Source organism: Brachyhypopomus gauderio, chromosome 7 (assembly GCF_052324685.1).
Source record: "Brachyhypopomus gauderio isolate BG-103 chromosome 7, BGAUD_0.2, whole genome shotgun sequence".
NCBI classification, from domain to species: domain Eukaryota; kingdom Metazoa; phylum Chordata; class Actinopteri; order Gymnotiformes; family Hypopomidae; genus Brachyhypopomus; species Brachyhypopomus gauderio.
The window spans coordinates 31,568,640-31,585,722 of record NC_135217.1 but is presented as its reverse complement, the minus strand read 5'-3'; the positions used below and the strand labels follow the sequence as shown (position 1 = coordinate 31,585,722).

The window sequence follows — 17,083 nt, the reverse complement described above, 5'->3', positions numbered from 1 at the left end:
AGATAAAAAAACGCGACGATAAAAAGGCGAAGGCGCTTCAATAGTCCACTTCAAAATCAAACCCAGTCTGTCGCATTTATATGATCAGTAACAATGGAGCGAAAAGGCACAAAAACCCACTGCTCAGCACCGACGGACCAGGCTTGGTGTGTCAAAAATAAATATCGAATCAGTGAAGTGCCATGTTCACTTCAGCAAACACATCACATGTTTATTTACCACAGCCTTAATGTTGCCTGACTTATACTCACCCAAACCCTAATTCTGTTCCTGCCTCGAACACTAAATCAACTCCAAGTGTCACATGACATTCATTTAGATGATTTGTTATGATCAGAGAATCTAAAGGACTTTCCACTGGGCACTTTGTAAAATAAAGCATGGGCTAAACAGTAAGCCTACTACAGAAATGTCTAGGTACACATTTACCTTGATATACTACTGGTCCCAATCATCATTCATGTATTGAAAAAAGGTTTATTTAGAGTAGAGCTTCACAATAATGATGAACACTATAAAACTGTAACTCAGTATTCAGTGTATTGCAATATGTTACATCACACTGATAAACCGGTAAAGTGACATTAAAAGACTAGTCTGCATTATTTTGACCAAAACCATTTGTGTTTGTTAGATTATGCGATCCGATTGGTGGAGTCTCTCAGCACCAACCCCCCCTCCCCCCCCCCCAACAAAAACAAGCCCCAAACCTCCATATTGCAGCCTCATACTCAAACAGTCCAGGGTGACAATATTAAGAAGTGACACATTGTGCAGTCTTAACTGAACCTGTGGATGTCAGTCATGGCCTGGTGGTTAGGGAACTGGTCTTGTGACCAGAGGGCCATGGATTTGATTCCTAGACCATGAGGCCATGACTGAGGTGCCCCTGAGCAAGGCCCTTAACCCTCAATTGCTCACTTGTATAAAAATGAGATAAAAATGTAAGTCTGCCAAATGCTGTAATGGATGTGGTTTATGATTTTACTTCTTATAACCAACTTCTGAAGAAATTTTCCAGTAATAAACACACACACAAACACATTTTAATGGGAACAATAAGATCAAAGCCATAAAGATGTATGCCTGGACCAGTCATCAGATATCCAGCAGGCACAATAAGATGGCCTGGAAGCTGTTATCAACAGAAATGCCCCCGAAAGGGAATTTGTATTTATTGTTGATACCTTGGGTGCAGTGTACTATTGATGGTGTAGGTTTGTAGTTCCAAATTTTATACATTTATGTAATTTGGTCATAGAAAAAGTCGTAATTTGAAGCTGCTATAATGGTAGACTAAAGAATTTCCTCTCAGAACAGGTATGTGAATAATAAAAGGGAATGAACCATCAGGTGATTGGGATGCTACACAAAGACTGTGTGTGAGCCAGGGGGATCGAGGAAGGGGGTCTACAAAGAGTAAGAACCACTGTTCAGTGTGAAACATGAACCATCCATGAATACATTCAAAGATGGTCTCCAAGGATGAGCTAATGAGGGAGTGTCTAAGCCAAATGGGGACATGTTCATCATAGAAGCAGTGGAGGTCCCATGGCAGGGTGAACTACCCCAGGAAACAGAGTGAAAGCACTAACAGAGCAGACATTGGTGGACATTGTACTGCCAATGGCTGGGAAAGACAAGGCTGAAGTACAGCACACAGGAATTAATAGCAGTACAAAATCACACACTCAGAACTAGCTTGATGGATGCAGGGCTGATATCACACCAGAGAGACCCAAGATAATGTTTCTAGTAGGAGGTTTAAGATACTGGTAGGGGAAGAATACTAGCTGGTCACCCCCATGTCCAAATGAGAGGAATTGCAGAGAGTTGTGGAGAACATCCTCTGGGACCTCCAGATTAATGACGTATGTAGCATCCTGGTCCAGGAGGGATGTTGTTTCACTGCGTATGGTCACACACAGTATATGGTTGAAATGACAATAAAACCCACTTGACTTGAAACCGTAACAATCAGACATCGTAACAGTGGACAAGATGCAGAAAGCAGCTGTGATAAGTGTGGCAGTGCCAAGTGATGGAAAAGTCCGTTAGAAGGAATACGAGAAGTTGGTAAAAAATTAAAAAAATAAATAAAGAGAATGTGGAAGTTTTTCAGGCTGTGGTGATTGGGCCATTTGGGACTGTGACTCCTACCAGGAGTGGGTCCAATAGGCAGGAATGACACAATCAGCCTCAGTTCAGAAGTGTATAATCCCAGGAACAGCAAAAACACTCTGCTGCACCCCCAACCTCTCAGAGCTCTGGGTGTGTGATGGGAAACACGCACACACACACACACTATATGTTAAGTGATATAAAAGTCATACTAGCTCATGCCAGAATTTGCTTTTGTGAGTTTGAGTGAGGTTATAGGCAAAAGTTTAGGTGCTTTAGTTTGTCTCAAATGGCTATTTTGCACAGGAAAATAACTATTTGATAAAAGGTCCATTACCTCTAATGCTGTGGACTTTAATGTCCTATTGAGAGGTTTAGGTGCGTGTTCCTGAACCTGTGGCTTTTCTGAACAGGCCATTGTAGTGAACATGGTCATGGTGTCTGGTTCTTTTCCTCTACGTCGTGTTAATGATGGTGTAGGCAGCACTGGAAATGCCCGGACACAAAACTAGATGTGTTAGGGTCTACAAGGTGTCTCGGATGCCTGGAGTGTTCAACATTTACAACTCCATCACTTTCTCAACTATACACATATACCGATTGGTTTAAAAAGAAGCTTTGGCCAGTTTCCACAGGCTGGCTAGCACTGCTGTAGGGGATGTAGCTGGATGTGAAACTAGACGACCTGGTTATTTGTTCTACCACATGGGAGGAACACTTGAACGTGTTGAATACATCATATGGTGTTTGGCATACTTGGTTGTCGCTTATTTTGATCCCTGCTAAGTGCATGTGTGCTCAAGCTACACTGATATATTAGTATGGAAAGCCATTACAGAACCTTTTGGCAAAACCTGCCTTTCATTAGACACGTATTTTTTACGAACCTCCCAAGGTTTCGTGTGTCTTATACAAGATTATAATTCAGTTATTTGACACAGGACATTCTGCACGTTTTGTTGCCAATGTGCTTTTTTTTTCATATTATACAGCACAACAGGAACTTTATGACAGAGTTAAAACCAACCATTGGTTGTTTTGTAACCCTGTTACAGGAGGTTCTTTGAAGAGGTCCCCCACCCCAAGGGTGTTGAAGTCTGTCTGGTCCTGGAGGGCCAGGGGCCGGCCCAGCATTCGCCCAGTTGAAGAATGAACTGAATCAGGTACATTTAAACAGGGCATCACCAAACCACACTGGTGTCTGGTATCTCAGAGCCGGGTTTGACATCACAGTGTTACTTGTGATGGCGGTGTCTGCACAACTACTGAACTGGACTCTGGTCGGCCAAGACTGGACTTTGACAGCCCGTGTTAGAGGGAGTAGATCGGTCAAGTAAAACACTTAATAATTCACAAAACAATCTGGAGATGTGACACTGATCAATTATTGTCATGCACACATTTGTAAACGCCCATGAACTGTGCAATGGAAGTAAATGAAAGAAAACTTGCAAGCTGCCTGTAACTCTAGATCTAGCATTCCATAATAAACTTTAAAATCATTTTAAATTACCAGGAACATTGAAAAAAATCTGTTTTGGGGAATTAGTGCTGAAATATTCCTTTAGCTTGCACAAATGTGTTTCAGCATCTGAACAAATGTGAAGGGTCCGTAGTGTTGTGGGCATCTTGGGTGGTGAACCATCTTCAAAGATCAGGCTGTTCCCGTCAGGTTCTGGGCTGCTACTCTTCCACTGAAGATGACATCGCTGACGGAGACCCCATCATATGAGGCTCCAGTGAGTGAGAGAGGGAGTCTGTGATCACTTATGTACCTCCTCATCGTTTCTAAAGAGAGGAACGTCAATGATCATTTTCCCCCCCTATAATTCCAGTCAGACTTTCCACTTCCACCTTTATCTGTAAATGTCTGAAATACACTCATACTTTCCACTTGATCTCACACCCAAGAAGTGCTCAGCATATGTGGGAAATTGATCAAGACTACTGAAAAAAGGGGGGCTGTTTTAATGAGTTAATAAAACTTGTGAAACACTGTCTCACAGCCAATTCTTTGTGTTATTTTATGGTTTAACTGTCCCCTAGTAATACAAAATGTGAAAAATAAGAATAAAAAAAATGTCTGTGTCCAATCTTGACTATATGGTTATGAAGATAGACCGTATTTGTTCATTCAAAAGCTACGATAAATATAATGATTAACAATAATTACAATTCAGCTTACCAAGTTTATTCCAGTGTCCGACATGATACTGTGGAATGCAGTTCTACAACGACAAAATACAACGACAAAATTTAATCAACAAATAAATCAATAAATGTGTTGAAAACAGGTGGCTGTGATATTTTCTATTGAACTGCATGATATTCAGTGACACTTGTGGTGCTGGGCAGACAGGTGTGTGTCATACAGGACTCACAAACATGGATCACCTCCAAATCCACAACATGACTCATTGTTTCCTGGAACTGTCCCCCCTGAGGAGCTTTATGAATATTAGTGCAAGTGGAAACACTTGCAACACATTACAAATGGTAAATATGTTTTGAGAAAAGCCAAACAAACAAGCCCCCCCTCCCAAATAAACAAAACTGCTTTTGTAAACAGATCACATCTCAGTCTGTTGTGCTTTGTGTACTGCAAATATGAGTCGGTTGGAGTGTGAAAAGTGAACAGCCACCGTCCCCTCGGTCCTCCACCTTCTCCACCGTCCCTGCTCGCTGCCCCCTTGTGGTGCGACCCCCCCCCCCCCCCCCCCATCTGCCCTCCTACCGAGGTGAGGAGGTTAGGAGTCATGGTTTCCATGGCGACAGAGGCCATCAAACCTCTTAGCATCAGGAATTCTTTATCATTTTTAGCCGAGGATATGCAGTCCAATCACACAGCTTATGTAAATCTAGCCAATCACACAGCTTATGTAAATCTAGCCAATCACGTAGCGTCGCATGCAAATCTACAGTCTTTCCAGTTTCACCTAACTGAACCATTTTAGGCAACTATTCGCCACACTGTTATCCGGAGCGTTTTGTTTCTTAATCTGCCTAATGATGACAGAACGTAATGACACCTCTAGGAGAATGAATGGACACGTTCTTCACTCTGATCCCACGATCAATCATAACGTCCTAGCTGGGACTGCACAGAGAGACTCATTATCGCTGCATTTCATTGACCCTTATTCAGTCAAAGGGAGCAGAAACACGCCCCACGGAGGCTCTGGAGGAGGAACCCGGTTATGGGGCTCGTCTAACGATCCAGCCATCTGCTCAGGTTGGCCTGCAGGGACTGAGGAGAGTGCTGAGCATCAGGGCAGGAGTGGGGGAGCAATAACGGCACCAGGCGTGAATACGATGGAGGACACCTGGTGGCCAGCAGAGGTACTACAGATGATTTTTACAGTAGTAAAATGTTGAGCAGTTGATGATGAATGAAATCAGATCAAATCTCATGGCTACAGTATTGCATGTCATTAGCATTCAGCAACATTAGAAGTAATGGGTGAAAGGATTAGCAATAACACACTCTACCCTTATTTTAAAGATCCCTGTCAGAAATAGAGCTTTCCAAAGTTCTCACAGTGCTAGTTTGTCAATAGCAAGGAAACAAAATGGCCTTCCCTTTATCACCCAGGCATATACATTACTCTAAATAAGCAAAATGTGCAAAGCAGATACATCAAGCCTGTGTTTCACTTCTGATATTCATCAGAAATTTCAGTTAATCAGAAATGTCTCTCCAAGAGTTTGAGGTGTGAATGAGGCGTTTCTTCACCTGGAGGACAGCAGCTTTGCTCCATGAAGGTGTGGCAGTAATGCCGAGGTGAGACCTCAACACCTTGCTGGCCCGGTCCAACAACACCTGTTCCTCCACCTCTCCGGGGTGACCAAACACTTCCTCAAACCAAGCACCTCCCATCATGACCTAACAAACACACGCACACACACGTCATCGAAAAGATAATTCAAGTAAAATAACAAGAGACCGTTTGGATCAAAAATAGGCAAGAGATAAAACTTGCAATCCTGATAAGTTCAAAACATTAAAATAGTAAATAGATCATTTTAGTTCCCAGTCAAAGTCACCTGTCCAAATTTGACTCAACTCTTCAGTTGTTCTTCAGTAGTTTGCGAGTACTTGTTTTACAGTATAAAACGTCACTACCTCACCAGTTTGACTGTTCAGCAGTCAGTCCCAAACAGGACATTCACCTGTTACATTAATAATGGTTTAAGAGGAGTAGAGGTGAATTATTTAGGGGCTTTTCGGACATGGGTGGTGGGAGTCTGGGTAGAGAGCACACGGTGCAGTTATTTATGTCTTGTTCATCGCGTTCCTAATGGCAAGCATGGAGCGTTTTATCTGCCCAAGAGCCCTTGTTCAGTGTCACTGTGTTAACAGATGGAGTCCTATGGACGGGAGCTAAATGTTTGAGGGGTTGACAGCTTGAGCAAGGATCTGTTTTGACTCCATGTGTTTAGGCTTGTGTTATTTCTCAGTGCAAGGTGTTTAACATCAACATCTCGAATGCTGAAATGTGACAAAATACAGCTTACATATATTTTTTTAATTAATAAAATAAAAAAAAATGTTTCCATGCACTTAGAGTCTAATAGTCAAGAGACTTTTCAGCTCTTTAAGTGGTGCCCTGCTCTGTGTTCAGTGGCTCCATTTAAACCAGAGAGGTGAGAAGTACCTGCAGAGGTGAGTGTGGCGAGTTTGGATATGAGGTGAATGAACCTTCATGTCAACCAATCAGTCTGTAACCCAAGACGGTTTAGACCTCGTTATTCTTCAATCTGAGGAACCCATTATGGTTCCTCCATCTGCTGGGTGACGACCAGCGATTGTTGTCTCTCCAGGAACAGAAGAGTCCACCTGTGTCTGGGTTAGACCATTAGTTCCCTCTGTTCCCAGAGACACAGCAATCATCCCGTAACCCAAGACTGATCAGACCTCATTATTCCACAATACGAGAAACTCACTACGACTCATTAATCTGTTGGGTGAGAAGAAGTGACTGTTGTGGTCTGTCTGGGAACAGAGTGGTCATACCTGGACACAGGTGAGGTCAATTCACACCTTCCAGTCAGGGAATTAAACCAGCATCACATAACTCAGTAAGGTGGACATATAGTCATGTTGGTCTCGTTTCATGTTGAATAATATTACTCTACAGCTGGAACAATTTATTTTAATTCAGAAAAGTTTACTGTACTATACGGTACTGTAGTGGTCTGTGAGCTCACAGGTACAGTTTTGATCTGGTGAGGAAGTTCTCTCTTTATTAAAAGCCCATCACTTGCCTAAGTGATTGTGCTCAAACTGCTCTGGTCGGATCTCTCGGCGATCCTGTTATAACGCTGTGGTTTTAAAATCCTTAATCAGATTGACCGTTTTATGCATCTAGTCTTTGAATCATCTGCTGGTGCTTCCCTTATTGCCTAGTACAGCATCACAATATCCTTCAAATGTCATAGATAAAACCTTATATTTTCCAAATGTTAATGTGTTAGGCCTTCAGATATTAGCAGCTCTTTGGTGTGATGGACAAAATGTTTCCTGTAAGCATCCTTATATTATCAGACACTGGGAGACAATAGTGTGGATCCATGGCAACAAGGCAAAATTATATAATCAGAGCATAGATTAATTAATGAAATGCCTGCATAATTACCTTCACTGCATTTGTACTCCATATAAGAAATTGGAGCAAAAATCCCATAAGGAGTTACTCCTACTCTGATCAGTAGGATCAGAGGTGTGATCAATGTTCATCAAAGCAGGTGGAGATTTAAAAAGGTATTCATGGATAAAATGCTCCCTAGTGCCCAAGCCAGCTAACAAAACTACGCTAATACAACAACGACCAATTACACCTCGCCTGGAGATCAGCAAGCCAAACAAATAAATCCAAATCCAACACTGAAATTCCTCCTTTATATCACACACACACACAGGTGGGGGAAGGGTTTGCATTAGAAAAGGTAAATATTTAAAATGACATTTTTTCCATGGTGTTATAAAATTGAGTATACATCGGTTATTTTTGTTTGATTTTCCTAACTTCCTTTTTCCACAGCGACAACTGACCACAGATATGTGCCTAATGTCATTAGCATTACCATTAAAAAGCTTTACCACTGGAATCGACAAATCGTTTGTTCTGATGGTCCAAAAGTTTTTAAGAAAATCAGCAAGTCTCCTTGATTTCTCTAACGTAAGGCTGATTACATCTCTCAAATACACCAGCCAACTCCAGCAGTAGTGCACAAGGACGAATGAGTGATACCAAAAGACTTTCGTGCAAATTCTTTTAGTGGCCGTGTTCATAACTGTACATGTAGCACATCTAGGGCACTTGCCGGCTACACCAACATAGTTATTATCCAAATGGTCATTTATCTCACTCTTGATGAGCAGGATCTTGTCTCGTCTGAAAGCGATTAGTGGAGGATCGGTAAAAAGGGTTGAGGTGTTTGCGTCATCCTAGAGGATTCTAAAGTGTTAGTGTAATATTAATTGCTGCTTTATTTGTAGGCGAGAAGTGAGAACCAAAGTAATTCTTGTAGGCTTAACGGGTGATTATTTCTAGAACATGGCCCAGGTAACCATGAAACACGGCATCATCTATGACTTCCATCCAGTTATGAAATTAGTCATACTGTATATACTGCGTTTTATATATTAAGAACATTCAAATAAAAATCTCAATAATTCATAAACATTTCCACTTTTTTTTTTGTTATGTAAAGTGTGTTATTGTATGTAATGATGTGAGAATGTTTGAATGATTGTAGATGTTGCAGCAGGATGCATGTGAAGTCCAAGAATTTCCCCTTGGGGACAATAAAGTATATCTTATCTTATCATTGTTCAGCATTTGGTTGAAGCACCTCTCATAGCTACGACAGCAGGCTGTCTCATGGCACAAGTCCCTGTTAATTATCCATGTCATTATGGAGCAGGTTTGGCCCACTCCCCACGGCAAAACTGCTCAAGCTGTGCCTGTTTCTTTGGAGAGTGGTAGAGGACAACAAATGTCAAGACGTCCAATGAGGTTGACATCTGAACTGAAGGGCCATTTAACATCATCAGCTTTCTTCATTTCCAGTCATTCCAGTAATGCTTTGTGTTGCCGACTGGTTAAACTGTGAACGTCCAATATGGTCCTCGTAGCACTGTGTTCTCTGCACTGTACAACATTCGTCTACACATCAATCCTGACCAGACTGCCAACACCTACTGCTGATGATGCCACCATTTGTTTCCTGGCTGACATGAAGTGTTAGACTTATGCCAAACATACCAGTTATTAGCCAGAGTCTCATCAGACAACAAGGCCTTCTGCCACATATTTGTAGTGCCTTCCACGACTTTTAGTAGCTTTTATTTCTGCAAACGCTTCTTCCTTTAAGTTCTTCCATAAAGGCTCTTGTTGTGGAACACGTGGGAAACTGCTCATGCGTGAACATCACCTTCAGATGCAGCACCTCACGTCTTCAACATGGACAGAGTAAGAGACAACACCTCCTACGAGGAGGACACTTCCTGTTCGGCAAAGTTTAAAGGTGCGAGGCGACCTTGGCAGCGTGCCTGCGGTTTCATGGTTTTCTGCTTCTTGACTGAACTGACCTTCGAGGTATGTTCACTGGCTTTGAGATGGTTTTGTATCCTTCCCCAGGTCCGTGTTCCTCTAGGATTAGAATGCTAGCACATTTTAGTCACGTTCGGGCTGGTGTTATAGAGTCTACACCAAACTGCTAGAACTCAGTTAAAGGCCCATTTATCTTTATGAAGTAAAGGAAAATAGCTGATCCATGAAACGTCTAAAAGACAGAAAAGATATACGTACCTCACGACAACATTACGTTTTTAACTTTTGTTTACTTGCTGAAAGGTTGTGGCCTTTTCATTTTGATTTCACGTGATGTATATGGTTCTGGAAATTTGCTTGAAAAAAAATTATATTGTTATGTTTTTGGATTTGTTTTATTTTAAATAAAAACTAGGATGCTAAATTGCATTTAAAGTAATTTTTAGTTTTTTTGTTTACCCTTTCCTTAGTCTTAAAATTTGATTGAACTTTTAGTAAAAAACAAAGCCACTTTTTTTTTTTTTGCACAGACATAACATTTTGTAATTGTACGTTTAGAGCCAAACCAGTGTGTGAAGTATATAGAGGACGAGGCTGTAACGTCTGTTCTGTAGTTTTGGCTACTTCTTGTTTAGTGATTTCAGACAGTTTCAATTATGTTTAGAGAGAGACCCTGCAGCATCCTGTACGTGTACAGATAAATGTTCACGTTTTTACCTTGGATTGTATTATTGTTTACTTGAATAAACATTTTAATCTGCATTTTACATGCAAGTAGACTTGTACTGCCCAGATAAATTACTATATGTCTTGGGTGTCTCGTGTCCTATTTGGAATACATCTGTTAATGTATCAGTATTTACCATTAGATATTTAAGGTACTCACAATTACAAAATGAGTCATTATTTATAGAAAACTAAAAGCTGATAACATTGTGCACGTGTTGTTATTAAGTAATGCTTATACTTACAATCGGCCATTACAATCGATCTATTAATCAGTGTGATTAAAAGCCCAAATGAGGCTTTGCCTGCACGTACTCTTACAAACACGAGCCGTGTTGATCAGTCTCCCTGTCGGTCTGGTGCCACTGGTCTGTATGCAGGTATGAGAGTTTGCTGAATGATCCATGTGCTGCCTCAGTACTGGTCTGTGGGCAGCTGTCCTCTGTGGCAACACGCGTGTACGTGTGCATATTAGACTTGTATGAGAATGAAATTCTGCCCCATTTTTCCACTTATACGAAATAATATATAGAGCACAAATATAATGCATAGTTCTGCGACATGTACATGTTTGTCCTTACACATTATTGCTCCATTTGTGCGTGTACGTGGTCTTACTGTGAGTCTTGTGGTGGGCTCGCCCCTGCGGTTGTGTTGAGGGAACGGGACCGAGTCATACACGACACCCAGGAGCCCCAGGTCCTCTGAGGAGGGCACCAGGTGGCCAAAACCCTGTATGATGTACAGACAGACAGACAGACACAGAGACAGAGACAGACAGAGAGAGACAGAGAATTTACTCACATGGACAGAATTCTCTGATTCATATAAATCACAATATTGCCATTCTGAGGTGAAGTGCTGAGTGTTTTAACCTTTACAGGCAGCACCGATCCTTCAAACTCCAGGTTCACCATGGCAACGGTCGCTGTGGGGATGGCTCGCAGTTGTTCCGACAGTGGATGGGCAGCAGGGGGCAGCAGCACGGCTAAAGCTACACACCAATAAGGGAAGGTCATTTCCTCTGATCCAGTTCACTGCGTGCACATCAGAGCTCTACCTTCATTTTTACCTGACGCAGGTACAGCAGAAATCACATGGTCAGCTTTTAATGTGGCCCCATCCTCCAGGTTAATCTGTTACAGCAATCACAAAACACACCACAGTGCAGTCATCACAATCCTTCAGTGTTCGTCTAGGTCAATTAGGTTCATCTAGATGCTCAGGTAAAGTGTGACTCAGACCCACTCTCACCTCCCACCCGTCAGTGGTGTGTCTCAGGCTCCTCACAGGGGTGTTGTGAAGGACCTCCACCCGTTGCTGCTCCACCAGCACCTCCTGGAGGGCCTCGGGCAGAGCCTGCATGCCCCGCCGCAGAGACCACTGTGCCCACCGCTCCTTCTTGGCCCTCTGTGCTAGCTGGGAGGGGGGCACTGGGGGGCCCTTCCCTAGTGCACAGGACCGGGGGACAAACCCTTCACGCCACAGTCACAATCATCACAGCTGACCTTCCACAAGTCACGATACTGAAGTTCTAGCACGGCCAACAGTGTAAACGAACGGGGCCCACGTAGCATGAGGTGCCACTGATGAACATCTACATCTGGCAGCATGAGCATTTTTTAAACCAATACGTTCTGTAGGTCCAGAATGCTGTAATGCTGGGCTGTCTCACCAGAGCCGGTGAAGGCACCCAGGACGGAGCCCAGTAGCACCGAGCCCCAGGCTTGCTCGGCACTGAAGAGCGGCGGAAAACAGGAACGCACACTCAGCTGTCTGCTGTTGCCCGCAAACACACCACGACACACGCTGTCGATGGCTATATCTGCCAACTGGTGTCACACACACACAAACACACACACTTATTTGAAGTCTGGATATACAGTCCTATTCTAAACACTTATTGCAAAATAATCTACAGTGTAGATGCTTTGCAAAATTAAACAATACAGCAGGTTGGCTGAACAATTCAGTCACACAGAACAAAACAACAACACAGACACTTGAAAAGCCAATGATATAAAACACATTTTTAGTACTGACTGTACTGGGAGTTATAATATATAATACAGTGGTGTGAAAAAGTGTTTGCCCCCTTCCTCATTTCCTGTTTTTTTTGCATGTTTGTCACACTTAAGTGTTTCAGAACATCAAACCAATTTAAACAATAGTCAAGGACAACACAAGTAAACACAAAATGCAATTTGTAAATGAAGGTGTTTATTATTAAAGAAGAAAAAAAATCAAACTATCATTACCCTGTGTGAAAAAGTGATTGCCCCCTAAACCTAATAACTGGTTGGGCCACCCTTAGCAGTAGCAACTGCAACCAAGCGTTTGCGATAACTTGCAATGAGTCTTTTACAGCATTGTGGAGGAATTTTGGCCCACTTATTTTTGCAGAATTGTTCTAATTCAGTTACATTAGAGGGTTTTCGAGCATGAACGGCCTTTAAGGTCATACTACAACATCTCAATAGGATTCAGGTCACTTTGACTAGGCCACTCCAAAGTCTTCATTTTGTTTTTCTTCAGCCATTCAGTGGTGGACTTGCTGGTGTGTTTAGGATCATTGTCCTGCTGCAGAACCCAAGTTTGAGCTTGAGTTCACGAACAGATGGTCGGACATTCTCCTTCAGGATCTTTTGGTAGACAGCAGAATTCATAGTTACATTTATCACAGCAAGTCTTCCAGGCCCTGACGCAGCAAAACAGCCCCAGACCATCACACTACCACCACCATATTTTACTGTTGGTATAATGTTCTTTTTATGAAATGCAGTGTTCCTTTTACGCCAGATGTACTGGGACACACGCCTTCCAAAGAGTTAAACTTTTGCCTCATCGGTCCACAGAATGTTTTCCCAAAAGTCTTGGGGATCATCAAGATGTGTTCTGGAAAAACTGAGACGAGCTTTAATGTTCTTTTTGCTCAGCAATGGTTTTCTTCTTGGAACTCCACCATGCAGGCCATTTTTGCCTAGTCTCTTTCTGATGGTGGAGGCATGAACTCGGACCTTAACTGAGGCAAGTGAGGCCTGAAGTTCTTTGGACGTTGTTGTTCGGGTCTTTTGTGACCTCTTGGATGAGTCATCGCTGCACTCTTGGGGTAATTCTGGGCGGCCGGCCACTCCTGGGAAGGTTCACCACTGTTCCATGTCTTCGCCATTTGTGGATACCGGCTCTCACTGTGGTTCGCTGGAATCCCAAAGCTTTAGAAATGGCTTTATAACCCTTTCCAGACTGATAGATCTCAATTACTTTCTTTCTCAATTGTTCCTGAATTTCTTTGGATCTCGGGATGATGTGTAGCTTTTAAGGATCTTTTGGTGGACTTTGTCAGGCAGGTCCTATTTAAGTGATGTCTTGATTAAGAACAGGTGTGGCAATAATCAGGCCTGGGTGTGGCTAGAGAAATTGAACTCAGGTGTGAAAAACCACAGTTATAGTATGTTTTAACAAGGGGGGCAATCACTTTCACATAGGGCCATGATGGTTTGGATTTTTTTTTCTCCTTTAATAATAAACACCTTCATTTACAAATTTTGTGTTTACTTGTGTTGTCCTTGACTATTGTTTAAATTGGTTTGATGTTCCGAAACACTTAAGTGTGACAAACATGCAAAAAAAAACAGGAAATGAGGAAGGGGGCAAACACTTTCACACCACTGTATATAATAACCTTTAGCACAACAGTACTACAGTGCACAGTAGCTACATCTAGCAGCATTTTAACAGTTAGCTAGTTCGTAGTTAGTTGAAATGGTGATGGACAGACGGTGGTTCCTACTGGACCACTCACCTCAGAGCCCAGTCTCCTGGACACAAACGCATGCACAGACTCATCGTCCTGCTTCCCTTTACGGACCAGAACCTCCTTCAGCACACTGAGAATTATGGGACGGGAAAACGGGGGCACCGTGCGCATCACTCCACTGAGAAACGGGACAGAGTGGAGAGACACATGATGAAGGTCTTGTGGTGGTGATGAAGGTCTCCTGGTGGTGATGAAGGTCTGGAGGCCGTGACGTACCCTGCACTGGAGGGCATTCTGTGCAGCTGTCCCCTCACATACAGGAAACGGTTTTTAGCTGCCACATGATCATGAGGAACCGAGAGGATCTCCTCCTCAAGCCCCAGATCAGAGATCTATAGATCACAGCAAACAAACCCAGATCAGAGATCTATAGATCACAGCAAACAAACCCAGTCCAGAGATCTATAGATCACAGCAAACAAACCCAGTCAAGTCAGACGCCAAGTTCTCTTCTACATACACACACCCTGATAACAGAGACAGCATGCACTGATGCTACACGACTTATTTCACACACACACTTTAAGCTTACGCTGCTACTTAAATGTGCCATATTTTGTCAATACTTACAGTGTCGAAGTAAAAATGCTATTTATAGTATTGTGAGTTTTTAGATACTGAGACGAAGCAGCTCTGAGCCAGAAGACTCTACTAACATGAATGTACATGACGACACGAGCACCATGCATCACGCCACACAGATGTGGGAGTACCATGTTCAAGGTGTTCTGTCCTGCTGGACCAAATGGCCGCACCCCACGTGGGCCGTGCTCGAACACGGCGCCGTCCTCCCTCCGTGTGGACCGCACCCATCCTCCACACCGCCCGCTGGCCTCCAACAGCACCACCTACAGGAGCAGCGAGGTGTCATCAGGCTGGCAGGGGCTTTAAGGTGTTAACTAGTCTCTTCACATCAACTGTTTCCCACAGTATTCTGCAACGCTGCTGTAGTTGACGGGTGAAAGGCAGGACTTGGGTGATCTGGTCCACTCTTGTTCACAATCAATTAAGAACGGAAGACTTGGCAGGTCTACACTGAATTGGACAAGGCTGGTCAGGTGTTTAGTGCTCACCTTGGACACCTGAGCACTCTTGCTGAGGTAATAGCAGGTGGAGAGGCCCCCTATACCCCCGCCCAGCACAGCTACACACTTCTGCATTCAGGATCAGTCACCTCTTGCTGCACATTCACACCCGCACAGAGGAAAAGGGATTTCATTAGGAAATGGCAGAAATGATTTATTTCCACATTTCTGTGAAAATATCAAATTACTGCTCTGACAAGACAACAGTACAAATTTGATGAGAAGCTGTTGCAACAGATCCGTCTCCCAGTCACTATGCAGCCTGCCAGTTTGTTAAAAGTTTTTGAAAAAAAGCCCTAAACTCCCTACATGATATAATATAATATAAATGTCTCGGTGTTATTTTCCTGCGTGCCGACACGCCGGGCCGTTGTAGTGGGCGGGCAGGGCGTCTCCGATAAGGACAGTTTGTCTTTATCGGGACAAACATGTCTCAGCATTATTTCAGTTAGTAAAATGTAGGTGTGACATTTGTGTTTCATATAATGAAAACTGGGAAAAAGTATAAAACTCAGAACTAACCAAAAAGGATTTATAATACTGTTTGAATAGTTTATCTAATCTAGTCATGAACATAAAAGTACTACACAGCGGAATTAGGATTAAATTAATTTAGAGCAACGACCAAGCGTCTACATGCTAGCGTCGTATCCAGCTAGCTTCACTAAGATAACCAGCTACTTATAAAAAAACAGAATAAAAAGCTCAGATACAAACCTGCTGTATTAAAGCAGCTCCTTAAAGTCAGAGATTAGGAGACCTGAGAAACTTCAGAAGTTACAGAGCACAGTGTGAACATGCAGCACCGTAGTCACTATTATATAAAGAAACATCAAGGAGGTAATACCTGCACATGAAACACAACACTACAGAAATAATACCTGCACTTTAAACCTAACATTAAAGAAATAATCCCAGTATTTACGTGTCTGCACTACTCACCCGTGTGTGGACCCTCCACACATCTGAACCAGGCGGGGCAGAATGAGCCTCGCTGGGCGAACGGGGCTTTATCGCCGACTGCTGTCCTGGAGCAAACCTGACGTGACATTAAAAGTGAAGAACATATATGACATATGTGATATATATGATATAAATATGACAACATACAGCCTACAGCATGGGCTCTCGGTACCGGCCCATGGATTACATGGAAATTACTAAGCACACGCAATGAAGAATGAATGAACTAATATAGCCATTAAACTCTGGTACATGTGTTTTATAAACATTAGCCACTAGAGGGCAGCAAATGACAAATAGTTGCAATTCGAGATTATAGGTCTATGGTTTCTCCCAAAGCTCTCCCATGTGCTTTTTATATGTCTGAATTGTACCTGGTGTAGAACATACATTTTACATGTCTACGTATCTAGGTTTATGTTATCAGATGTTTTCTATTTTAAATATTGTAAGGTATGGTAGAAACTATGTTTCTAGCTACAAATTACAATTGAGAAAATATTATTATACATAATCACATGTATAAGAGTGTTTGTGTAATCAAACCAAGATAAGCTTGTTGATCAGTTTGTTGAACATCTTGGGACCACAAGGATTCAGGATTTGCCATTTCCTAGCAAGGCATTTTAATACGAATGGACATCGTATTAATGACATATGTGTTTGCACTGCCTGTTGTTGCTATGGCAGCCATGAAATTAAGAATGTCAAAGAAAAAGACCTGATCTCCACTCCTGGAACTTCAGACACCCATGAAAACATCTCGTTTTCATATATAAACTGGTTCTCCTATTAAATCAGAAGCTCTTTACACG

General features: G+C 42.5%; 1 protein-coding gene across 1 annotated transcript; it reads right to left on the bottom strand.

Annotated features, from left to right (window-relative positions):
• Positions 1-975: 975 nt before the first annotated feature.
• On the bottom strand, positions 976-16,347 carry ppox (protoporphyrinogen oxidase). The gene is made up of 14 exons (XM_077013250.1): positions 16,248-16,347; positions 16,023-16,073; positions 15,294-15,400; positions 14,934-15,068; positions 14,437-14,552; positions 14,206-14,338; positions 12,079-12,235; positions 11,658-11,851; positions 11,476-11,539; positions 11,279-11,397; positions 11,022-11,135; positions 5,855-6,004; positions 4,307-4,349; positions 976-3,909 (listed from the first exon to the last, which is right to left on the bottom strand). Exons 3-14 carry the CDS (start codon positions 15,378-15,380, stop codon positions 3,776-3,778), a joined length of 1,446 nt encoding a protein of 481 aa, XP_076869365.1. The 5' UTR covers positions 15,381-15,400; positions 16,023-16,073; positions 16,248-16,347; the 3' UTR covers positions 976-3,775.
• Between the last annotated feature and the right edge of the window lie 736 nt (positions 16,348-17,083).